Below are 26,396 nucleotides of genomic sequence, written 5' to 3'. Positions count from 1 at the left end.
GGGGAGGATTATTCATTTTGGGAATGTATGAGACAACAGAGGCAAGCACAAGGAAAAGCTTTATGCAAAGAAGAGGCTTTAAAGAGGAACGGAGCTTATCCAAGAGCAAATCCAAGGTCCTGGAAGGCCACAGGAAGTGTTCTGTTGACTCCAATGGGTTTTGGATCACTCTGGAAGTGGAGAGGAAGGGATGGGGCTCCAGGGAGAGGCAGGTTGTGGGGACTGGAATGCAGCTGGGAATGGATGGAAGCCAAGGGGAGTGAAGGGCCGGAACACAGAGGTGAAGCTTTGTGCTTTTCTCTGTATTCCAGAGAAAAATAACCTGCAGGAGGGCTTGGGAGAAGGGAATGGAGGCAGGAGGAAGGCAGGTGACTGAGCAGTGATGCAACAGAGCCGTGGCTGCCTGTGCAATCCCACATCCCTTCCCTTGCTCCCAGAGGAACAGGATGTGGTGGTGGGGCAGAGCTGCTGAGCGGTGCTGGGGTGGATGGGGGCAGCAGGACCAGGAGCAGAACCAGGCACAATCCTGGCCCTCAGCTGCTGAGCTCTGTCTCAGGGGTGGCTGAACGTGGGTCTGCTGGAGGAGACTTTGGTTACTCCTGAAAAATCCCCGTTTGGTGCCTCAGAACCTTTCCAAATCTCATTCAGCATGAAGTTTGGGACAAGGCAGAAGCAGAGAAATTATTCACCCCTGGATTTGTCCTGAGCTCTGCCATTACAACTCTGCTTTTACTTCCAATCCAGGCAGGACTTGTGCAGATCCTCAGTGTAGGGGTTAAGTTCACCCTTTGCTGCTTCTTTCTTTTAATTGCCCTGGGAGCACTTGGGTTAAACCCACCAACATTCAGCCAGTAAATGTGGACACAAACTTGCCATCCAATTTTACCCCTGAGGACCATGAAAACTGCTCACTTGGACTTTGCCCAATTGTTTAGTGGATTCAAAAAACCCCAAGCCAGCTGAGACCTCAGGGACACCTCTGTGAGCACCTCCAGGGGAAGAAGCCAGGATCAGATTATTCCAGAATCGCTGAAGCAGGGCAGAAACATCAAAAGCTTCTCCAGTCACTAAAGGAAATTACATCCCATTCCCTTTCAAGTGTCCCCAAGACCTTCATCACTTCACATTCCCTTCTTCCTGCCAACCCTTTGTTGGGATGGAACTCTCCCTTCCATCCTGCTGGAAAGCACAGCTTATTAAGAGCATTAACTCTGGAGATGGGGGGGTCACACATCTTTTTCACGTGCGTCATGCTGAGAGAATGAACTGAGATCAATGCTTGGCCAGCAGCCACTTGTTTTTAAAACCAGTTGTTCACAGTTATTTCTCTAAATTATTTATTTTTTTGTGAGGCAAGGATGCAGTCCAAGAATGCCCAGCTTATTTTTATTCATAGAACAATTAAAACACTGAATTGTCCGCCTTTCATCTCCACAGAATTTCAAAGGAACCAAACCTAAATTTCATGACACAGTTCTTGTCTGATTTTGAGCAACTCAGATGAGCACCTGGGCAGGGAGATGTCCAAATCCTGCACGATTCTTTCCCTGAAGGCCTCTTTCCTAACCTGGGATGGCAACATGAGTTGAAATATTTGACTGAAGTGTCGCAAACAAGCAGCTGCCAAAAATTGTTATCAATTAGCACCATCCTACACTTAATAAAAGCCCAAACCCATCTGCTTGCAGCTCCCAATCTGTCTCAGAACGTCTGGAATTCTGGCAAAAATCTAAGGGAAAAGTTTGCTTAAAAATGTTCAAAAAATCAGAACTTTTCAACAGAGAAATACTTATTTACTAATGCTTATATGAGAAGAATAATGGCAGTAAAATTCTCCAGTGGATATAATTCCCCTGAAGATGTATGCATATATATATTTACTCATTTATAAATTAACATAAATTATGAATATATAAATTACTTTTTCATGTTTATTGTCGACACTGCCATATATGAGCATAAATTTATATCCAGATGATCCACTCCAGTTCTCTGTACTCTGTAACCCCTATTTTAACCCAGAAAAAGTTCACCTTCTCTAAAGTAGCTCTGTATTGACACTTGTAGCCTGAGCAATTTTATCACTCCTTTATTATAGCTGACTGAGTCAACGGGGTCTTTTTCTGGCAGAGATTTTTGGACTATTATTGGACAGAGCTCACCTGGATCATTCACTGCTCTGCCTCCTCCATTGAATCACCCGAGCCCGAAACAAACATTACTAACAGGGATGACAGGGCAGCAAAGGCTCTGCTCAGTGTTTATTCTGCCAGTGATTCACTGAGCAGATCCAGGGTAAATACCCAGAATGAAAGCACAGCTTTGCCCCCAGCCCTGCCTGCTTTACCCCCAACCTGCTGGGAACTCTCCCATTCCTTGACATTCCACTGGTTTAATTTCAGCTTTTATCAGCCAGGCCATGAATAGATGGAATTAGGACCAGCCCAACCGCTCTGTAATTCAACGACAGCTCCAATCTCCAGATTTATTGATTTATTGATTTATTGGTGTTAATCATTGTCTTTTCCCCGTTTTTAGGGAAGCCAATCCAAAGCAGCGGTCGATCCCTGTGCCGATGTTGGGGGCACGAACCCAGGAGCAGGAACTCCCCTCGCTGTAACACTCTGTGCCTTGGGTGTTGTGCAACACCTTGAGCAAACACTTCCTCCTGCAGGAGCAGGAATAAAGCTGAACCCGTCCCTGCCTCTCACTCCCAGCCCAGAGCAGCTCCGGGCAGGGCCACGCTGGGATCGCCACATTCCCACCCCAGGGAGCCCCGGCCACCCCAGAGCATGAAAATCCTCCTCGTTTCTGCTCTCCTGCTGCATCTCCTGCAACAAGGTACTGCACTTTTTGTTTTAGTCCTTTACCGGTTTTGCTGTGGATAATGCTGTATGAAGTTTTAATTATTAACTGTTAGATAATAGGGAGGAACAGCGAGTTAAAGCCATTGGGAAATGGAGTTAGGGATAGTTGGGATTTGCTGTTCAAAGCAATTCTCTGTAATTCTTTAGTTAGAGCAGCATTTACTTGTTTGAAAAGTGGCCATAAATTGCCTGAAGACCCACAACTGGTTGGTTTTGTGAGCCACTAAAGCAATATTTACCCTGCAAGTGAGAGGCCAATTTACCCAATCACACCAATTTATCAGCATTTTGGCCATAAAATCACAGATTTCTGTACGAATTCAATTAAAACATTACCTGATTTAAAGTATTGATCACCCTTTATTTGTCTGCATGATAGTTCAGGTTATATTCAAGTGACTCCACCTGAGCAGATCCCACTTTTTAAATTTTTTTTTCCCCTACAATTTCTTTTAATTCCTGTCAACAGGGAATGAAATTTTTCAGGGCTTGGCCTGCACAAACATGTACAGGGTTTATATCCATAATTAAACATATAATTAGCATTCAGGCACAAATCTATAATTTGGTTTTTTGCACAGAATATCTGAAAATATTCACACCATTAAGGTGTTATCTTTTTTACCTTGACAAAACCACAATTTCATTGTCAATAAAATCGTCCCTAATGATTTTTGATTGAGGCCCTTGGAAAAGCACACAATTATTTGTTCCTTATTGCAAGTTGTTGTCCAAGACCCAAGGAATTTCTTTCCTCCTTCAAGCTGGAGACAAAGCCTGAAGGTAACAAAGACAATGCACTGATTAAGAAACTCCATTGAAGGAAGGATTCATTCCAAACAAAACCAACCAGTTTTCCTCGAAATTCTGTCTGGATCAGACTGCAGGGAAGGGATGAGTTTAGTCCTGAGTCTCCCTTTAAACCTTGCCTTAACTTGAACTCTCTGGGCTGGAGTTGCACAAAGGGTGTGGAAATATAAAATTTGGGATCTCTGCTCCAAGAGGCCTGAAATATTCCTGGGATTGCTGCACAAGGACACACTTGAGGCCTGTGGAGAGAAATCGGAAAAGCAGCAGATTTTTTGGAAAATAAATATAATTAGTTGCTTAAAAAAACCACAAACCATGGTTGTGAGTGGCAGCAGTAAAGTTACACCTGGTAGCTGCTCCCAGCACGTGCTCGGTGCAGCAGCTCAGCTGACACAGGATCCCTGTGCACACTAAATCAACAGCCTTATCAAGATACAACCAGGTTTGCTCTGCAATTACTTTTGGAAAGGGTTGAATCAAATAAATCAGTGATAAAAGAATGGATCAGTTTGTTTTACTGCGACAATTTGCACGAGGATGTGCTCTCCTGTTCCGGAGGGAAAATTACAGTAATTGGAGGCCTCTCTCCTGGAAAAACCTGGCCCTGGGGCAGGAATTACAGGAGGTGCTCTGTCCCTTTGTTTTTGTGGGATTTCATTGGCTTTCTGGGCAGCTGAGGGGTTTTTTTTAATTGCTGGTTTATTTTTGAAGTACAGGCCCTCAAGAATTCACCAATTCAGATGAAATTCCCTTTTTTTGGAGATTAAAGAGTTCAGGGCTATCAAAAAGCTGCTGCTGCCTTGGTGCAAACCAACATATCCCTTGCCTGACCCTGTTTTCCCAAAACCTGACCCCCAGCTGCCAGGATGGACTTCAGGGTGTACCCACCCCTGCAGGGCAGCCCTCAATTAACTTTGCTCTGCATTTGCTGAGCTTCAGAGCAGAAAACAAAAAAGAAATTCTTTTTATCAGCTTTGCATTTCCTCAGCCAGCTCTTTACAGCCCCTCCAGACCTTATAAGACCACTCAAAAGGGTGTTAAGGAACCTCCTGGATTCCTTGCACCTTCAAGATTTTCCTGATTTCCTCCCTATCTTCCATTATTTTACCTGGCCATGCCCAAATGTCTCTCCCAATCTTCTACTGTCCCTCCTTCAACCCAATTCAAGAGGTAAAATTTGTAATTATTTATTACCACCCTCTCTTAGGCTTCTGCCACAGTTATTTACGTGCCAAAGCCTTCCAAAGCAGGAATCCTGTTGCAAACTTGCATTGTGTAGGTTTATTTGCTGATGCAGAGGCAGTCTGGGCCTGTCTGTCACGTGCTGAGGTTTGGAGATCGCTCATTCCACAAACCCAAATCCATTCATTCATGTCACTGGGAAATGCAGAGGGAAAGGCTGCACTGGCATGGCTGGGCTGGCCTGTTGGGACTTGAACTCCTCAGAGCTGGGGGAAGAAACACAAAGGGAATTGCAAGAAATGTTTGGACACTTGGAAGCTGCCAGGGAGGGCAACTCGTCCAAAATCCAAGATGTGAAAACCGCTGGTGTTGGGTCAGGTGATGGAGGCAAAGCAGGGGAGCATGAGGTGCTGCAAGAACCCAAAGAATCACCCGGCCAGCCATGAAATTGGGTGTTTAATAAATTAAAATTGTGTTTTCATCAATCCCCAGGGAGCAGCAGAGAGAAGTTCCCTGGAGCTGAGCAATATGAAATCGTTTACCCACAGAAACTGCACGCGGTGCACAGGAGAGCTGTAGGAACAAGCTCAGAGGTAGGAAGGGAGATCATTGCTTGGGTGATTCGGGGAGATGGGATGGATTTCTGGAGCTAAAACACCCTTGGGTTTCAAGGGTAAGAGAATTTGGACAAACATTTGCTCTTCCAAAAGAAAGAATGTGTTTAGTGAGGAGGAGCTGCTCCGTGTGAAGAGAATCCCTAAGGCCATCTCTGAACCTGTGTCTCTGCAAAGATGTGGGGTTTGATAATACTCAGAGTTTTAATAACCTGTGGACACTTTAATCTGGAGTAATTAAACCAGTAATTAAAAGCAGCCATGGTCTGTGCAATTGCAGAGGGTGTTATGGAAGTGTCTGAACCCAGACATCCCCTCAGCCCTTTTCCAAGCACGCAGGATTTGTGCTTATGGAGGCAGAAATCAATTTGCAAAGTCAAATTTGCTCCTCTAATTAAAGCCCCTCAAACAGAGTGACCTCCTGCTTATTCTGCTCCTGGCAGAATCCTTGTTTTTGGTGAGAAGAGGAGAAAAAGAACACGGCTGGCATTCCAATAACACCACTGGTGAGGCCAAGAGCTGCTGCAGAGCATTTTCTGACACTTAAATCTGTTTACAGAGCAAATACGATGACATAGTGAAGTATGGGATCAAAGCCAACGGGGAGGAAGTGGTGCTGCAGCTCCGAAAAAATCGGTGAGTTCAGTTCAGCTCTGCTCTTCTTCCTCACTGGGAGCCACTGCAGGGCGTTCCTGCCAAAAACCAGGAATTGGAGCCCTGTGAAACAGAAGGGTTTTGGTAAATGCAACATTTCAATGGCAAGGAAAAAAAGGGGAGAAAAAGAATCCTGTCACTGTTTTGGGAATGTGGAATGAGTGCTTGGGATGAGACATGGCCATGATGGAGGGACGTCCCCTCCTGCTACCTCTGATCCTCAATTTCCTTCCTAAATTGTTAAATCAAATGAATTTTTAATATTTTTCTATTATTTCACAAGTTTTCTGTGACCATGAAGAGCCTGTGGGTTATAGAATTGTAGCCTGGAGTGACAGGACAAGGGGGATGGTTTTAAACTGAGTGAGAGAGGGTTCAAATTAGAGATTAAAAAGAAATTCCTCCCTGTGAGGGCTGGGATGGAATTCCCAGAGGAGCTGTGGCTGCCCCTGGATCCCTGGAAGTGTCCAAGGCCAGGCTGGAGCCCCCTGGGACAGTGGGAGGTGTCCCTGCCATGGAAGTGGAAGAGCTTTCAGGTGCCTTCCCACTCAAACCATTCCAGGATTCTGGGACAGACTCGATGGTCTTGGAGGTTCTTCCAACCTTAATAATTAATTATATTCATATAATAATGATTATAATATAATCATGATATAAACATAATATCTATATTTATATATCCCTATATTATAGACAGATATAGATAGAAAAATGATAGACAGATAGATAGATGACAGATAGATAGATAGATAGATAGATAGATAGATAGATAGATAGATGGATACATAGACAGACAAATGGATAAACTGATACAGATGTTTACTTTAGCACTACTTCTCTTGAACCTGGAGTAACCAAACATAACCTGGCATGATAGACAGATAGATAGATAGATAGACAAATGGATAAACTGATACAGATATTTACTTTAGTACTACTTCTCTTGAACCTGGAGTAACCAAACATAACCTGGCATTGACCAAAGCTTCCTGGAAATTCAAAGTCTGGCTCCAGCAGAACATTAACACATGCTCCAACAAGTCTGGGTTAATGGGTGTTTTTCCAGAGGCTGTGCAAATACAGGAGTGCTGTAATCAATTCATGTTACAGACTGTAATTAACTGCTCACCCCTGTTTTAATCTAATCCAAATATTTGGAGTGGGGGGAGGGAAATGGTGTTGTACTAAATCCTATTCTTTGAAGAGAAGTGGGATTGTGGCAGTGGAAGAGAGTTACCCAAACGGGAGTCACTGCAGATGTGCTGCTTTTAGGAAGATGTAGAAAGGGCCATAAAAAAAAAATCAATATGTAATTATACATTTGTATCCAGATCTGCCAGGAGATGAGTTCATCCCAATGAATTCAGCACACTTTAATTGCTTTCTTCTTTTAGGGAAGTCTTTTTGTTTGAGTAAGGATTATGAACAAGCAGAATTTCCCTCCCTGCAGCTTTTACTTCCCGAGTTTCTCCGATACTAAGAATAGCCTGAGTAATTGTTTGAGTTCCCCACATACTCGGCGTGCTGTGTCATCACCTCACTTCTACATGGCAACAATTTCCTTGGAATAATGACTGCTTGGCTTCTTGCAGGGATCTCCTGGCTGGGAACTATTCCGAAACTCTTTATTCTGCTGACGGCCGACAAATAACAACAACTCCTCACATCAAGGTAACACAGGAAGGGTTTTTCCCTTTGCTTCCAGCCTTGAGGCCCACATGAGATTCATGGATCTGTGAAATAATGGGAGATAGGAGAGAGCTTCATGGATCTGTGAAATAATGGGAGATAGGAGACAGAAAGGAAGGACTGACATCCAGGTTTGAAGCCATTTAGGGTGAAGGGACGGGGAAGTTGGGGTTGGTCCCTTGTGCTTGCTGGGAATCATCTCCAGGATTTGGCTTCCAGGAAGGCAGCACCTCCCTGGCTGCTGGACAACGTCCGGGTTGAATTCCAGCCTTTTGTCGGGGCCATCCCAAAGCTTTCAAGCTCCCGACCGTGCCCGTACTCTGCTCCACCTGCCCAGCCCCGTGACTTGATTTCCGCCCCGGTCCCAGGGAGATCCCGAGCCCGATGAAGCCCCGTTTCCTGCTGGCTCACGTTTCCAGCCACGCTCTGTGAGCCCAGCTGCCTCCTCGGAGCCCTGACAAATCAGTTCTGCACCTGCAGACAAGCGGGGCTTGCTGCAGAAGGGATTTTTTAATTCACTGTGCACTGATCTTCCCCAAAGCTCCCACCTGAAGTTCTCCTCCGAGCTCATGAGATGTGTTTTAACAACACAGTCTGGAATTCAAAGCCAAATTCTCTTTGTTAGGAGCAATTAGGAGGATTCTGAATGAAATAAATGTGCATAAATAACTCTGGGTTGATTTTTATTTTTTTTTTCTGATTGCTCCAATTATTTCCACTCCCTGAATGAATCCAGCGAAAAACCTGGATAAAGACAAACTTGAAGAGCGGGATAGGGAATTCCTACCCTGGGGGTATTGGATTGTGATCAGTTTTTCCTCTTGTATCCCCAAAGGATGGAGATAAATCTTCCTCTTTTCCCCAGTAACTTTCCCTTTGAGGGTGTCTTTTTCCCTGTAACAAAGTTGGCATTTTGTGGTGGAAGACAAATAAATTATAAACCAAAATCTACAAGAAAACAAAAGACACAGGGCATGAAGGTTTGGCTACAGATTCTTAAGAATTCCATTCAGGAAAACACTGTGGGAAAAATTTTCCACAAGTCCTCAGTGACTTTGAACACAGAAACAGAAACATTAAATCCTTAAGCCAATTAAGTCCCAAAAACCATTTCCCCTACCCAGGTTTAATATAATACCTGTGTTTTAATCTCACTGAAATGAATGCATTTAATTGTTGGGTAATTAAGGAGCCTTTCCTTGAAATTTGGGCTCAAGGAAATAATTTGTTGTGGACTTTAACTGAGCAGAGCTCAGCAGTGTGTGCTTAATTTGGAGCAAGGAGTAGGAATATTCTTATTTTTGCTGTGCTTTGATTGGTCAGAGCCCACAATTGCTGGTTTTTGTCACAATTTGTGTGTTGAAAGACAAAGATAATGGGTCCACAGCCAACATGGAAATGGTCATGCACTTTTAAAATTCCTTTTAATAATCTCCTAATGGGAGACTTCTCCAAGCAGTGCACTTCACTGTAATTTGTAGGTAATTTAATTTGTTTTCTGAAATCCCTGGGTCCAGTGGAGCCCACGGACACCCCAAGCTGACACTGGATGTTTTTCCCCACAGGATCACTGTTACTATGGAGGCCACGTGGAGGGTGATGCTGAGTCTGTGGCGAGCATCAGCACCTGCACAGGGCTGAGGTGAGAGCGGTTGGGTCCCAGGAGCAGAATGTGCAGCTTCTGGGGCAAATGTTCCAACAGGAGAGAATCAGGATGGAAAGAAGTTATGTGATCTTTTATTCAGGCTTTGGAAACTTGTGTCCAAAAGAAAAACAGAGGGAGAGGAGAGAAAAATAGTTACTCTTAGTTCCTTACAATATTTCAGCTTTTCACCTCAAATCAGGATGAAAACATCTTTGAATTTCCCACTGGAACGAAATCCACTTTTCAACCACTTCTGTCAGCACAACCCCCCCAAAATGTACATCAAATTAATTCCTGCTCCAGCTTTTCTTTGACTGAGAGCACCCAAATCTTCCAGTTGACTCACTAATTAATTAATTGCTGCTTCTAAAGAGTTGCACGCTGCCTCAGGCTGCTGGACTATTCCAAGGGTCTATGTGCTCAGGACAAACACTCTCTTGATCCAAAACCTCACATTCCAACCCATTTTTTAGTGGCTATTTTGAGACCCGTGGCCAGAAGTTCCTCATTGAGCCCCTGGGAGCCTCGGACAGGGCTGAGCACGTGGTTTACAAATATGAGGCCCTGAAACAAGAGCCCATCAAGACCTGTGGGCTGGTCAACAACTCCTGGGAACAGGACTCCTCTGACCCCATCAATGACATCTTCAAGTCCAGCAACAGCCCAGAGGTAAGGACATGGCTGTCCCATCACAAAAAGGGAATTTGTGGCCATTGGAAAACTCGAAATAGCCCAAATCCCACTTGGTCTGGTGGCACCTTCACAAAGGAGCTGTTTAAACACAGGGAAAGGGGTCAGATCTTAAAAACCTGAACAAAATATTCCAGATCTGAGATTTCAGAGTCACCAGCTGAGTTAAACCTTCCTCCCTTTATTAACAGGTGCCCAGTGCACCTTTAACACCTAAATACCCATTAATATCTATTTTAACCTCCATATCTGAATAAAAATTTAAATATCCAGCCAAGTTCTTATCACTTAAACCCAAACCAGTCCCTTCTGAATGACCTGGCCAAAGAAATCCCCTCAATAATAATAAACAGCTTTGAAACTGCAGAAGTTGGGATTGGAAAAGCTCTTAAAACAATAAACAAATGTTAAAATAAATAAATATGTTTAAATAATTTTAAATAAATGATTCCTTTAGATGAAAGCCTACCTGAAAGCAAGGAAGTACCTGGAGCTCTACGTTGTTGCAGACAATGCCTTGGTGAGTTTTGGAATTATTATTTCATGTTTGATCAGCCCCAGAGGGGCTTCCCAGGGTATCCCAACTCGTACTCCTGGGCTCCTACAAAAGCTACAAGGTTACTCTGAGCCTGGCTGGGAAATAGGATTTCTAAATGGGACTTAATTTGAAATTCCCACCTGGGGATGACAAACATTCAGAAAAGACCTTGCAGTGCTTGTCCTGCTGGAATATCCTGAGCTGGAAGGGAATATCCTGATTTGGAAATGAATATCCTGAATTGGAAAGGAATATTCTGGTTTGAATGGAATATCCTGAACTAGAAGGGAATATCCTGATTTGGAAGGGAATATTCTGATTTGGAAGGGACTATCCTGATTTGAAGGGAACATCCTGAATTGAAGGGAACATCCTGAGCTGGAAGGGGATATCCTGAATTGAAGGAAATATCCAGATTTGAAGGGAATATCCTGATTTGGAAGGGATAATCGTGAGCTTGAAGGGACCCACAAGGATCATTGAGCCCAACTCCTCCTCTGCACCCTACACAGAAATTCACATTTTGGAAAGGGCTGATATTGAAACCCAGCATCTGATAAAATCCTACATCAAACATAAAATAAAGCACGAATTTTTACACATGGCATGGTTTCAAACCAATCTTCAGTGGGATATTTATTTCCTGATAAATCCCCTTTTCCCTCTCCTTTTCCTGACATGCTGTATTTGCCTTTTCAGTACAAGAAATATGATGAAGATGTTAAAAATATAAGACAGAGGATATTTGGAATAGTCAACTACATCAACACGGTGAGAGCAAACAAGTGGTAATGCAATCCAAGTGTTTTCTAATTTTTTCTGTTGAACAAGATTGAAATCCAAATGATTTATAATTTTTTCTACTGAAAGACATTGAAATCCAAATTATTTAAAATATTTTTCTGTTGGAAGCCATTGAAATCTAAGTGGTTTATAAATTCTTGCTATTATAAAAATCATAAATTCCCATTATTACATGTAGGAATGAATGAAAACTCAACTTCATGGTAATTTATTCTCCTGTTCTTTTCCTTCAGATATGAGATTTTTAATAAGAATTATTTCTACTCCTTCTTTAGTTATTTATACTCATACTTCAATTATTTCTACCAATACTTTAAGATACTTTTTAATCACTTATCAAGTGAATGGTTGTTTCAAAAAGAAGAAATTGATTCTTCATTTCTTTGGCAAGTCAAATTTCTTTTAACCCCATTTTAAAGTTGTTTGAAATGTGGTGGGAAATCAGATTTTCAGGTTTTTTTTGGTGAGAGTTTTTTGGAATTCAGAGTTTGGAAAAGCTTTATTAGGTCCAGAGTGGATACTGGAGTAGAAAAGTGACCAAGTCCCAGGATGAGGCTTTGTTTAATTTTTATTAATTTTTAATTAATACTTTGCTTCAGGTTTATAAAGCCATCAACACCCACGTGGCTCTGGTTGGCCTGGAGGTGTGGACAGACAGGGACAAGTGTTCCCTGAGCAGGAACGCCGGGCTCACCCTGGACACCTTCTCCAAGTGGCGCCTGGAGAACCTGCTCAAGAGGAAACGGAACGACAACGCCCAGCTCATCACGTGGGTCCCTTCCCTTCCCTTCCCTTCCCTTCCCTTCCCTTCCCTTCCCCTCCATGTTTTTATTCCTTAAAACTTAGTCAACAACACATTCAAGGCCCTTTTTATTCCTTCAAAATTGCTCAGCAAACCCATTAAATACCCTTTTTATTCATTAAAAAATGGTCACCAAACATATTCCAGGCCATTTTTATTCCTTAAAAATCACTCACCAAACACAATCAAGGCACTTTTTATTCCATAAAATTGTCACCAATCATTGGCACAATCCTGACCTTCCAACACCAATTTGTACCAATTACAGGACAAAAAAATAAATTCAAGGTGGTTTTTTTTTTTGTTTGTTTTGTTTTGTTTTGTTTGTTTGTTGGTTTTTTTTCCCCCTGTCATGGAGCACAAATAAATTCCTGCCAGGACACAGCATCCAATCCTTCCAACAGAATCCCTGCAAAAACAGGGATCGAAGTCTTATCTAAGGCTCTTCTGGTTTTGTTCACAAAATTTGTGTGTCCTGGGACTGCAGTGAAGTCTGACAACTTAAGGAGTCATAACATGAAGTTTACCAGGGAAAGGATGAATTAAATTTCCCAGAAAATGTGGGAAATACCAAATAAAACCAGCATTGACCTCACTTTTCTGTCTCATGTCCAGAGCTCCTGGCTCATTCCAGCCCTTTGCTGCATTTGGAGCTCTTTTCACTCCAACCAATGCTTTAAATCTGATGAACCACCATGGAATTTAAGTAAATATTAAAATGAAAATTGCTTCAATTGTTTTTTTTTTTTTCATTTGCAGGGATCTTAAATATTTGATTAGATGTGAGATTCCATCTGGAGCTGGGATGAAAGCAGCCTGGTTTGGAAGAGCTCCCTGAGTTCAGCGCCCATCCTGGGCACTCCCTTGATCTCTCTGTGTCTTTTGCTTCCTTCCAGAGGCCTGGACTTCGAGGGCACCACGATTGGATTGGCCTTCCTCAAAGCCATATGCAGTGATTTATACTCCGCAGGTATTATCCAGGTCTGATTCATTTTTATTTCATTTTTTAAAGGCTTTCCTATGTTGTTTCACTCTGCCAGTGAAGAACCTTTGTGAATACTGTTGGGTTTAGGGCACTTTCAGTTCTCTGGTTCATTATTAGACTGTAAAAATTCACAATCAGAGCCCTGGCAGTGTCCAAGGCCAGGCTGGACAGGGCTTGGAGCACCCGGGATAGGGGAAGGTGTCCCTGCCCTGGAACTGGATGGGATTTAAGGTCCCCTCCAACCCAAACCATTCTGGGAATGTGGGATTTTATTTTTAATGAAGTGCAGGGGGTAAAGAAAACAAACACATGATATACACACCTCCATGGTGTCTATTTTATAAATATATATATTTAAAATAAATATCTTTCTATTTATAAATATCTTTAAATATTCAATAATAAGCTATAATCCAAATAGATGCACAGATGGCTTGAGCACCACTCATGAGGATAATTCCGCTTGAAGAAAAATGGTGGTTTTTGCTTTGTCTGTTGTTGCTGCTTGCTCCAAAACACACGTGGAGATAACAAACAGCTCTCCTTCTCCCCAGGACCACAACAGGAACGAGGTGGCAGTGGCAGCCACGATGGCCCACGAGATGGGGCACAACCTGGGCATGAGCCACGACACCGAGGCCTGCTCGTGCAGCGACGACATCTGCATCATGACAGACACTGTCAGGTGGGGCTTGGGCTGCAAACGGGGCTGAAAATGGGTTTGGACAAGCTGCCAGCCTCCACACTGGGACAGTGGTTTTGTCCAGTGAGATCATTCCATTCAAATTACTAAAAGAAATAAATTATAAAAAATGGATTAAATCTCAGGCTGTTGTCAGATATTCCCAGACAGAAACCCCACAAAAAACCAACCCAAAACTACTTTAGTACAAAAAATGTTTCTATGTATATTTATTTACATTTATTTATTTACATTTATGTATTTATTTTTACAGTTTATTTATTTACATTTATTTTTTATTTATACATTTATTTATGTACATTTAATTTTACATTTATTTATGTACATTTAACATTTAATATGTTAAATTATTATTTAGATATATATAGCTCCACAAAAAACCAACCCAAAACTACTTTAGTACAAAAAATGTTTCTATGTATATTTATTTACATTTATTTATTTACATTTATGTATTTATTTTTAAAGTTTATTTGTTTACATTTGCGTATTTAATTTTACAGTTTATTTATTTACACTTATTTTTTTATTTATACATTTATTTATGTACATTTAATTTTACATTTATTTATGTACATTTAACATTTAATATGTTAAATTATTATTTAGATATATATAGCTCTAAATATATATATATATTATATATATTATATATACATGTACATTTAACATTTGACATGTTAAATTATTATTAGGATATATATATATATATATAAATATATATATTTTATATGAATCAATATGTATAAAATGTTACATGTCTATTTAGAAAAATGTTTACACCCAGGAGCTGTGGGGACAGTCACCTGCTGCAATTCTCTCCAAGGGATGTTTCTCCTCCTTGCCTGTCCAATCCCCCCATAAATCCTGCTGCTTTCCCCACAGCTCCGTGATCCCCAAGGAGTTCAGCTCCTGCAGCCTGCAGAGCTTTGAGAAGTTCATGCTGGCTGACATGCCCAGGTGCCTGACCAACATCCCGGAGCTGAGCAGCATCATCGCCCCCGCGTCCTGCGGGAACGGCTTCCTGGAGAGGGGAGAGGAATGCGACTGCGGCACGCCGGAGGTACTGGGAATGAGGGAACCCCTGGCAAAGGGCTCTGTGCAGGCTGGACAGCAGCTGCTTTCGGGCAGTGCTCTGAGGTGGACACTTCTGTTTGGCAATCTGGTGTGTTCCTGAAGCAGTACAATGATATACATAAAAATATTGTTTCAGTGAGCTCTTCTAATCATCAGATTTTTGAATGAGGGCTTCAAACTGTTGCCACACAAGTTGTGTCCCAGTAAAACTAAAACAGGCAGAATTTTGGCTTCACATGTTACTGCATGCGATTTGGAGCTGAGCACAATGTTTCAAATAAAAAATACAGACTTTGAATGAAAGTTCCTGTTCAAGTAAATGTTAAGTCATCTTTCTCTTTTCCAAACTCATTAGGCTCATGACTACTCTCTGTTGTGGGTAGATCTCAATGCCATTAATACCACCATGATCCATGGCCACACAGTGAGTGGCAGCCTGGTAAAATGGACACCAACAGTAGGAGTCATAGCTGCTCAATTAACCCTATTGAGGGTTAATTGCTCAATTAACTGCTATTGAGCCATTGCTCAGCAAATCCAGAACGGCTGGCAAGACCCTTCTAGAATATATAAAAACAGTGCCAGATAAAGGAATTAGAAAGCTTAAACTCCACACAAATTCTCATTATTCTAAATGAATTCCTTACAATCTGAAAGATCTTGCTGAAGTAGAAGCTGTGGTCATCAAATTGCTGAGCTGGGGACGTGCTGAGTGCTGGGAAAGATGAAGCCCTGCTTTGGCAGGTGGGTGACAGAGGAACCGAGAGTGGGACAAAGCCATCCCCACAGCACAGCCAAACCCCGAGTTCCCTGCACAGCTTCCACCTCCAAACCCAGGCATTTTAGGGAAGGTGCTCCCCAACAAAGCCAAGGGCAGGGCCCAGACTTCCATCCCAGCCAGGGACAGTGGCTTGGTGTCCCTGTCCCCAGCTCTGACTGCTGCTTCTGTCCCAGGAGTGCACAAATGAGTGCTGTGACCCTGAGAGCTGCAAGCTGAGCTCGGGAGCTGCCTGTGCCCACGGGGACTGGGGCCAGGCCCATTCCCTGGGGAGCCTGGGCAGTGCCAGCACCCTCTGAGGGAAGAGCCTTTCCCGAAATCCAACCTTTCCCTGCTCTCCAGCCTGACTCTCCCTGGTACAGCTCCAGCCATGCCCTCAGGTCCTGTCACTGCCCACCAGCCCACCCCAAACCCCCAGCAGCAACTCCCTCAATCTCCCACCATACTTTGGTTGGCCATTTTCTCCTGGCAATAAAAGCTGTGGCACAGGAGGCAAACCCCTGTGCAGTGACAGATCCAACACGAAGTGAGATATGGTCCTGCTCCTCACACAGCTTGTGTGTCACCATTGAGCAAGAAATGTCACAGGTTCACTAGAAGGCTGGTTTGCAAAAGAGTAGCTTTAATATGAAAATTCTCTTCTTTTATAGATAAATTTGACACATTCTACTTGATTGGCTAATTAACAAAAACATCTTTCTCACAAACAGTCCTTGAGAAGAACAGAAAAACAGAATAGGAAACCACCTGCAGGTTGTTTATGATAGCAAGTTATCATTGTTTTTCTGCAACTCCCTAAAAAGTCTCCCAAGTCCACTGTGAGAAAACAAAGCCCGTTTTCTCACTCTCTGAGCAGACTGTTGCATCCATACCTGAGCAGATTTTCCTGCCTGTTTTCACCCCTCAGCTGGGTGGGTTGGGGCAGTGTGGAGGCGCTGGGTGCTGAGTGTGGCATTTTCTCCCTCCCTCAGTTCAAGAAGTCGGGCTCGGTGTGCCGGGCGGCGAAAGACGACTGTGACCTGGCTGAGATGTGCACGGGGCACTCGTCCAGCTGCCCCGAGGATCGATTCCGGGTCAACGGGCACCCCTGCAGCTTTGGAGAGGGATATTGCTACATGGGCACCTGTCCCACCCGTGACAGCCAGTGCAAAGCTGCCTTCGGGCCACGTGAGTACCCCCAGCCACCAGAACCATCGGCTTGTCTTGGGCAGGGGAGAGACAGGGAAGGGAATTCTGCATCCCCAAACCCTCAGATCCATCGTACCTCAGGAACAGCCCATCCATAAAAACAAACTCTGGTTCATGGCATAATTGATGATGGTTTTTATGTTTCCCACTGTCAGTGGTTGTAGCTCTGTGAGCCGGATCTCGGGGCATGGCGTGCTCTGTGCTTCCAGAGAAATGGGAAGTGGGGAGTGCATTCCTCTTTTGCAGAACGTGTCAGAGGTAGCTGGAATGGAGCTGGGGAAGTGGTTTTGGCCAGATAGGAAGAGGAAATGTCTGTCCTTCAAATTAACAGCCAAATTTGGCATGTCTGGTGCTTCTGAAAGCAACATTTCATAGAGCTGGGGAATGGCTTGGGCTTAAGGGGAACTTAAATCCCATCCAGTGCCACCAACTGCCAGGGCAGGGACACTTCCCACTATCCCAGGTTGCTCCAGCCTGGACTTGGACATTGCCAGGGGTCCAGGGGCAGCCCCAGCTCCTCTGCGAATTCCATCCCAGCCCCTCCCCAACCTCCCAGGGATGAATTCCTTCCCAGTATCCCATCCAGCCCTGCCCTCTGTCAGTGGAAGCCATTCCCTGTGTCCTGTCCCTCCATCCCTTGTCCCCAGTCCCTCTCCAGCTCTCCTGGAGCCCCTTCAGTCCATGGAGAAGGGGCTGTGAGCTCTCCCTGGAGCTTTCCCTTCTCCAGGCTGAAGTGCCAGAAAGTCATTTATGCCCATGGGCACTTGGCTGGGAAAGGCAAAGGAAGGAGCTGGAATATTCCCAGTCCTGCCAGGCAGGATCCCAAACTGACCCTGCTGTTTTCCCCCTGCAGAGGCCACAGACGGCTCAGCCTCCTGCTACCACATGAACGAGAGGGGGGTGTATTATGGATACTGCAGGAAGGAGCAGGGGACGTACGTCCCGTGCAAGAAAAAGTAAGCACTGGGGTATGGGGGGTGCTGGGTCTTGGGAAGAGAGGCCATTCCTACCCTAATCTGGAGACAGAAGCCCTATTTTAGTGGGACAGCCCTGTGTTCCTTCTTGTTCTGTCTGAAAACTGTGGGAAATAATTTCTAAGAAAAGTGGATTTAAATAATGAGGTGAGAGAGCAAAGGTGTGCACAGAGATCTGTGCAGGGCTGCTGGGGAGGATGAGTGTGAGGGTGTTCAGGGAACTCCAGGGATTTTGGGATGGGGAATTTGAACCTCAGAAGTGAAGGAGTATCTGTTAAACACTCATTTCTGTGAATGAACTTGTGTTCCCTGCTAAGCTCAACAGGGTTTAAGAACCTGTCACCTGCTCAAACCAAGCTCCCACAGCAGCATTCCCTGCTGCAGCCATTCCCTTGGAATCCAGGCTGCAGGAGAGCCCAGCACAGAGGGCTTTGCTGGGCCTTGTCCTTGGGGTAACAGCTCCTGTTCTCTTCCAGAGACAAAATGTGTGGGAAACTCTTCTGCTCCGGAGGGAGGGATATGCCTCGGGATGGGAGCCTGCTGTCCTTCAGGTCCTGCAAAGGCAGCTTCCCCAGGAGTGGAGGGGAGGACCCAGGCATGATCCTGGATGGAACCAAGTGTGGGAATGGGATGGTGAGTGGAGAATAACTTTTTCCTTTATTCTTTCCCCTCTTTCATCTTTTTTATATAATTCTGTCTTGTACAGGGCAGATTTTAAACAGGGAGGGTGAGTGGACCCCAAACTTCTGCTGATCTGTTTTTCCAACTTTTATCCCAACCCAGCAGCAAAGCAAACAGGAATTGGCAGCATTCCCATTTCCTTAGGCTTGGCTGCTGCCTCATTCCCTTTACTGACATAAAAATGTGTGGCAGCAGAAACACAGCTTTGTGTGAGGGGTTAGGAGATCATTAATGTGTTATTGCATTAATTATTTCATTTAATTATTCCCATAATGGATGTCCCTCATCACTGGGTGCTGTTTCCAATCACTTCCTTGAATATTCCTACCTGGAAGGGAGGGATGAGAGATTGAGTAGGAAGCAGTGATGTCAGCACATTTCTGTCACTTCCCTTTCTACAAAACACCCAAATGGAAAATTAACCCCTCATCTCCCACTCCTAAAGGGCTCTGAGGGATTTCCAGAGCTGTTCTCCATCCCCTCCCAGGATAAAGTGCAAACGCTGCCTGTCCTGGAAGCTCCAAATCCCCATGGTTTGCTCTCATTTCAGGTGTGCAACCGTGGGGAGTGTGTCCAGGCTGAGGAGGTCTTCAGATCCACCAACTGCTCTGCCAAGTGCTCTGGCCATGCTGTAAGACACCAGCATTTGATGTTATTCACTTTAAAATCCCAAGAAAATTATGCAGATCAGCCTGAGACTTCCTTGCTGACAGTGTTTAAGTCATTGATACAAATCTGTCCAATTTGAGGAGTCAGAAACTTTAAAAATTTGTATGAAAACACATCTCACCTGATGGTACATCAATATTTTTGCCCAGGAGATGGACACAGACCCTGTGTTGACCCTGCCCCTGAGCCATGGTATCACAGCTCTTCTCTTTGAGTTATTTTGGTTTGGGGAAGAGAATTCTGCTCACATTGACCATTCAGAGACCTACAGATAAATAGATTAACTCTGTAGTGAAGGTTTCCCTGCAGAAGCAAAAGGTGCAGTACATCAGGACTGTCATTTAACACCCAAAACTGCTCCTTTTTGTGCTAAATTTTGGCCCAAAAATGGAGAGATTGAAAAAACTTCTCAGCATCCTCACCCAGAACCTTTCTGAGCCCCCAAGCTCACTGGTGTCCCCAGCTGAGGGTGTCCCTGCTCTGTGTCCCCAGGTGTGTGACCACAAGCTGCAGTGCCAGTGTGAGGAGGGGTGGGCACCCCCGAACTGTGACAGCTCCTCAGCCCTCACCAGTAAGTGCCACACCTTGGAATCTGTCCTTTCCTGGCTGGAAGTGAGCCCTTAGGATTTGAGCTTTTCTATTTCCCACCTGTCTGCAATCCTGCAGTTCTTTAGTCCATAACTCTGAGCTCCACACCCAGTGTGAGCTGCTGCTCTCCCATTTTGGGCAGACACAACAATTCCTCTCCAGGATTTCAGCTTTTCTATTTCCCACCTGTCTGCAATCCTGCAGTTCTTTAGTCCATAACTCTGAGCTCCACACCCAGTGTGAGCTGCTGCTCTCCCATTTGGGGCAGACACAACAATTCCTGTCCAGGCCTGGGAGCCAAGGACACCTCACTGCCTCAGGGCCAGAGATGGAAACAAAAGGGAGCTGGGGGCAGCAAACTTGGGGTCAATGACTCCATGACCTGAAGCTGTAATTGGGAGATTAACCCCAATATGCAAATGGACCAAAGTTATAAAAGTGTGAATACTCATGACCCACCATCCATTTTGGGTGTAGCCCCTGGAGGGCTTCATGATTAAAACAAGCCTGCATGTGGCACTCAGTGCCAGGGTTCAGCTGAGGTGCTGGGGCTGGGTTGCACTCAATGGTCTTTAAGGTCTCTTCCAACACAGTGATTCTGTGAGTTCTGTGAATCTGCCCCAAAAGGCATCAGGAGCTGGGGAGCTCCAGGGACGCAGCCCAGCACCAGAGTGGCTCACACAATTGTTAATTGGAATCGTTAAGCTCATCAAGCCCAGCAGCACTGAATCATCTCCTCAACAGCCACAGGCACAGGTTTTTTGAACAATTCCAGGGATGGGAACTCCAGCCTGTCCCAGAGCTGGACAGCCCCTTCCATGAAGAAATTTGTCTCCAGCCTAAATCCCATCATTGTATCTCCAGGGAGCTGATTTCTGAGTGCCTCTCAGTCCTGCAGGGATGAGTGGAGAAGGTGTTTTTCTCTCTAAGCTGACAAGTGATTCCCCCTGGAAATGAGAGTAACAGGCTTCTCCTGTTTCTTCTTGGAATAACAAGTTCTCTGTCCTTCAGAGTGGATCCAGGATCCCAGAGGTTTGCTGTGAGGGAGCTGGACAAGCTCATTTATCATCTGCATGGTCCCTAACTGATCCACCTCGGGAGGAAAATAATTTGTGTCCGGATTTCCATGTGTTAGGGAAGAAAAGAAGCCTTTAATTAATTTATAATACGGAATACTTTTGTCCTCTCTTCACCCCCTCCAGAGCACCGTTAGCTCTGAACCTCTTGGCTTGGTTGAGGCTTTGGAGTAGTTTAGTTGAAAATTGTGAAAGAAACTTTATTTGAGGGCAATTTGAAGGTCTGCACCCTTCTGTGGGTAACAGCCTCTGAGACAGAGGACAGGAAGGACAGGGAAGGATCTTTGAGGGTCTGTGGAAAGGGCAGGGATGGTTTAGGGTTTGTTCAGGGTTTGTTTAGCCCAAGGACAGCTCAGGCAACAACAGCTGACTTCAAACATGGCAAAACCAGCAGGAATTCAGCCCTTTCCATCACCATTTGTGACTGGAGAAGAAGCTATAAAATGAGAACAGAGATAATAAAATTCCTTCATCAGTGGTGATGGGAAACTTCTTAATAATGGTGGATCTTGTTGGGTGTCTCCCACCCTCAGTGATTCTGGGATGTTCTAAGAACTGTTTCTGTCCCTGCTGATGTTTTAGGAACTGTTTCTGTCCCTGCTCCCAGTGATCCCTGATGTTTAAGCACTGTTTCTGTCCCTTGTCCTCTATGATCTGTTGTTTAGGAGCTGTTTCTGTCCCTGCCTCAGTGATCCCTGGTGTTTGAGCACTGTTTCTGTCCCTGCTGATGTTTTAGGAGCTGTTTCTCTCCCTGCCCTCAGTGATCCCTGTTCTTTAGGAACTGTTTCTGCCCCTGCCCTCAGTGATCCCTGGTGTTTGAGCACTGTTTCTGCCCCTGCCCTCAGTGATCTCTGATGTTCTAAGAACTGTTTCTGTCCCTGCCTCAGTGATCCCTGATGTTTGAGCACTGTTTCTGTCCCTGCCCTCAGTGATTCCCAGATGTTTAAGCACTGTTTCTGTCCCTGCCCTCAGTGATTCCCAGATGTTTCAGCACTGTTTCTGCCCCTGCCCTCAGTGATCCCTGATGTTTGAGCACTGTTTCTGTCCCTGCCCTCAGTGATTCCCAGATATTTGAGCACTGTTTCTGTCCCTGCCCTCAGTGATTCCCAGATGTTTAAGCACTGTTTCTGCCCCTGCCCTCAGTGATTCCCAGATGTTTGAGCACTGTTTCTGTCCCTGCCCTCAGTGATTCCCAGATGTTTGAGCACTGTTTCTGCCCCTGCCAGGCATTGCTGTGGCTGCCGGCGTGCTGGCTGTCCTGGCTGTCACTGCAGTTGCAGCTGTGCTGCTCACCCGCTTCCGAGGCTTCCACAAGAGGTAAATCCTTCCCACATCCCCCTAAAACCCACAAACCAAAGCCAGGAAATCCCTGCAGAGTTTGCAGTGGGGGTGGGGGGAATTAGACTCTGGAAGGGAAGGAAGATGGTCCATGAGATTTGTGGACATGTTTCCGAAATCCCATGGTTGGGAGGGGATGGAAGAGTTGAAATGGAGTTCTTGATAAATCCTTAATAATCCCAAATGAATAAAAGGAAGAAAGAAATCAAGGACATGGGTACAAAACACCAGCAGGAGTAAGGCAGGGCTTCAGTTGCTTTTAGCTGTGCTGCTCACCCGCTTCCGAGGCTTCCACAAGAGGTAAATCCTTCCCACATCCCCCTAAAACCCACAAACCAAAGCCAGGAAATCCCTGCAGAGTTTGCAGTGGGGGTGGGGGGAATTAGACTCTGGAAGGGAAGGAAGATGGTCCATGAGATTTGTGGACATGTTTCAGAAATCCCATGGTTGGGAGGGGATGGAAGAAATTGAGTCCTTGATAAATCCTTAATAATCTTAAATGAATAAAGGGAAGAAAGAAATCAAGGACATGGGTGCAAAACACCAGCAGGAGTAAGGCAGGGCTTCAGTTGCTTTTCTTCAGTTAACTAAAATTGACCATTATTTGAAATCTTTGACAGCCACCAGACCAGGAGGGGACCCGGAGCCACCAACCAGGTCTTTGTGGATCAGGAGCAGAGCTGCAGAGAACAGCCTGTGCCAGTGCCACCTGCCCAGAAGGTGAGAGCAGGGACAGCTGGGGACTGTCCCCAGGGCCCAAACCATCAGCCCAAGGGGCTGCACTTCCGTAGGATTCCCAAAATGCTGAGGGGACAACGCTGGGAATGCCAGCATGAGATTCCCAAAATGCTGAGGGGACAGTGCTGGGGATCCCAGCATGAGAGTCCCAAAATGCTGAGGGGAGGAATCCCAGCACGAATTCCCAAAATGCTGAGGGAAGGGAAAGTGCTGAGAATGCCAGAATAAGAGTCCCAAAATTATGAAGGGAAGAATACCAGCATGTGATTCCCAAAATACTGAGGGGAGGGACAGCACTGGGGATCCCAGCACGAGATTCCTGAAATGCTGAGGGGAGGGACAGCACTGGAAACCCCAGCAGGAGACTCCCAAAATTATGAGGGGACAGCGCTGGGGAACCCAGCAAGAGATTCCCAAAGTGCTGAGGGGAGGGACAGTGCTGAGAATCCTAGCATGAGATTCCCAAAACTATGAGAGGACAGTGCTGAGAATCCCAGCACGAATTCCCAAAGCGCTGAGGGGAGGGACAGTGCTGGGAATGCCGGCAGGAGATTCCCAAAGCGCTGAGGGGAGGACAGTGCTGGGAATGCCGGCAGGAGATTCCCGAAGCGCTGAGGGGAGGACAGTGCTGGGAATGCCGGCAGGAGATTCCCGAAGCTCTGAGGGGAGGACAGTGCTGGGAATGCCGGCAGGAGATTCCCAAAGTGCTGAGGGGAGGGACAGTGCTGGGAATGCCAGCAGGAGATTCCCGAAGCTCTGAGGGAGGGACAGTGCTGGGAATGCCGGCAGGAGATTCCCAAAGCTCTGAGGGAGGGACAGTGCTGGGAGTCCCAGCACGAGTTCCCAAAGCTCTGAGGGAGGGACAGTGCTGGGGATCCCAGCACGAATTCCCAAAGCGGTGAGGAAGGGACAGTGCTGGAATGCCGGCAGGAGATTCCTCTGGGTCCCCGGTGAGCCGGGCAGGGCCGGGACAGCCGGAGATAAGGCAGCAGGTAAGGCAGCAGGTGAGATAAGGGCTCCACCCCATTTGTGACCGTTCCCGTTCGCAGGTTATTGATAAGAAAGTTCTTCCCGTGCCTCCGCCTCAGGAGAGCAAACCCCAGCGTCAGAGCGTGAGTATTTCTGGGAATGTCCCTGCTTTCCTGCGGGATTTGGGAACACCACAAACCCCTAGAGACCCCTGGGGACAATCTGATCCCAAAGGGACATCCCTGAGCTCCAGAGCGGGCTCTGTTGCCTCAGACAGCATCCCTGCACCCCCCAGCCCCTCAGAGCACGTTTATATCCAGCGCCAGCCTGCACATTCCCAAGGAACACGTGGATGCACACAGAGGGTTAAAGTGGTTTGTGTTCTGCTTTTTCCAGCCTGCCCTGAGGCCCAAAGGTCCTCCACCTCCCGTTCCTGCCACCAAACCTGGCTCTTCCCACCCCGAGGAGAAGTTTGTGAGTACAACCCTGCAGATCCCACATCACTATCAGATCCCAGTTAATATTTGCAGTTTCTGATTTAAAGTAAAAATTTAAAATCACAGCTATTCAAAGCACAGATTTTGAGGGTAGGAGTCACCTTTTTGGCTGTGTAATCCTAAACTGCACAAATATTCCTCATCAGCCAGGGAGTCCTCCAAGGCATCAAAAGCAAAACTCACTGGCTGGAGTTTAAACTTGAACTTAATCCCTTAAAGAGGGATTTCAGGTGTAAACACAATGTAAATGATGAGTAACTTTGCTACTGCAGGTGCTTGTGAGGGTCCCTGTATGGCAGAGATATGATGTATTTATAAGGACCCAGGGGAATGGTTCTATTTCTCATTAATAAACCCAAAACATCCTAATTAAAAGAAAATACCTGCCTCAAATGTTCACAATCTCAACATTTGAGGCCCCTGCTACAAGGGTGTAAAATGCATCTTCACTCTGATGACACAGCTGTGGGGTGCTGCCTGCACGAACACTGGGTCAGGACAATATAAAATATAAAATGTAAAATACAAAGTACAAAATATCCCCATGTATTGATTATAAACCACATTTAAATCCCACTGTGTGAGCTTGGATATTGATATTTAAATATTGGGAATAGCTCAGTGTCTTCTGAAACGGACCTGGCCCCCTTGTATTTGTATTTTGTTACACCTTTGCACATGGACAGATGGGAATTCCTGGGATTTTGCAGCAGGAAAATGCTGCAGGATGAGGGTCCTGGGGCTGGGGAGGTTCTGCAGCTCCTCAGACAACCCCAGTGACATTTAAACCCCATTTTGTTCCAGGCTCCAGAGAGAAAAGCCCCTCCTGTGCCCGTTCCCAAAGGCAAACCCCCACCTCCACCCCAGGTAATTCAGGTGGGAATAACAATTCTCTGGGGATGGAATTCCTTGAAACTGCTGGGATTTAACTGCTCCTTTTCCACGCAGGCTTTAAAGCCCCCCATGAACCCCAGAGTCTGAGGCTTCCCAAGCAGAGCTGGGTGGGCCACCTGAAGTTTCCAGGGACAATTCATCCCTCGATTCCTCCACTTTTGGCAAAGGTATCCTGGACCGTCTCCCTCTTCTGCTTAACAACGGACTGAGCGCTGCTTGGGAAGATTTGGGATTCAGGCAGCGAGGAGCTCTGGTGGTGGCATCGAGCTGCTGTCCAAGGGAAGCAGAGCAGAGCCACCCCTTGCACTGAGGTGTAAACTGGGAGCAAGTTACAAAAGCTGCTGAGCACCCCCAGCTGCTGGGCCAGCACTGCGGGGTGAGGCTGCTCCTCCTCTGGGACCAGAGCTGAGGGCAGCAGGAACAGTGTGGCTGCTGCAGGCTTGGGAATTGCAAACTTTTTTTTTTTTTTTGCTCCATTTCTGGATCTTTTCCAGCCCTCTCTGCCCTCAGCAATACAAAGATTTCTCCTTCATGTGCAAGTCATGAAGAAAAACAAACCCTGCCTGCCCTGGGGAGGGAAGTTGTGTCCTCAGGGTCTGAGCTGGACATGGGATAAGTAACAAGACACACTGGGAATGATTCTGGGAAGATCCTTTGCACTGGATTCTCTCCATAATCCTTAAATTCCCTGTTGAGGATGCCATTCCCTGCAAAACATGGATGTGATGGAATTTCAGTCCTTCCTTTGAGGTTGTGTTGGATGAGGATGGATGTTGCTGGAAGAGCAGAGCTTCCTTCCTCTTTGGATAATTGCTGCTTTATTTGAGCCAGGAACAGATTGGAATCTACACCTGGGTTTGACTGGGGTGTAAAAATCCAGAAGTTATTTTTTATGAGCTGTAATTAATGTATTTACAGAGATTTCTGTATTAAAGTTCTGTCTGAA

The 26,396-nt window shown here is 45.5% G+C and overlaps 1 protein-coding gene across 1 annotated transcript; it reads left to right on the top strand.

Moving 5' to 3' along the window:
• Positions 1-2,728: 2,728 nt before the first annotated feature.
• Positions 2,729-26,396, top strand: LOC120497200 (zinc metalloproteinase-disintegrin-like batroxstatin-2). Its single transcript, XM_039698399.1, has 24 exons — positions 2,729-2,841; positions 5,352-5,452; positions 6,033-6,109; positions 7,720-7,798; positions 9,382-9,458; positions 9,935-10,130; positions 10,609-10,671; positions 11,389-11,460; positions 12,093-12,262; positions 13,192-13,276; positions 13,835-13,965; positions 14,869-15,046; positions 16,015-16,088; positions 16,794-17,005; positions 17,880-17,982; positions 18,477-18,633; positions 19,232-19,312; positions 19,843-19,921; positions 22,241-22,331; positions 22,973-23,072; positions 24,140-24,202; positions 24,456-24,533; positions 25,361-25,423; positions 25,505-26,396. The coding sequence occupies exons 1-24, from the start codon at positions 2,793-2,795 to the stop codon at positions 25,535-25,537; spliced, it is 2,412 nt and encodes an 803-aa protein (XP_039554333.1). The 5' UTR covers positions 2,729-2,792; the 3' UTR covers positions 25,538-26,396.

The sequence above is a fragment of the Passer montanus genome, unplaced genomic scaffold (genome assembly GCF_014805655.1).
Source record: "Passer montanus isolate IOZ18808 unplaced genomic scaffold, ASM1480565v1 scaffold123, whole genome shotgun sequence".
In the NCBI taxonomy this organism is placed as follows: Eukaryota; Metazoa; Chordata; class Aves; order Passeriformes; family Passeridae; genus Passer; species Passer montanus.
Note: the sequence above shows the minus strand (reverse complement) of the source record. Positions and strands in the feature narration are given on the sequence as shown.

Coding starts and splice junctions, on each gene's coding strand:
- LOC120497200 (XM_039698399.1), top strand. CDS start 2,793: ATGAAAATCCTCCTCGTTTCTGCTCTCCTGCTGCATCTCCTGCAACAA. Junction 2,842..5,351: donor GCTGCATCTCCTGCAACAAG/GTACTGCACTTT, acceptor ATCAATCCCCAG/GGAGCAGCAGAGAGAAGTTC. Junction 17,006..17,879: donor CAAAGCTGCCTTCGGGCCAC/GTGAGTACCCCC, acceptor TTCCCCCTGCAG/AGGCCACAGACGGCTCAGCC.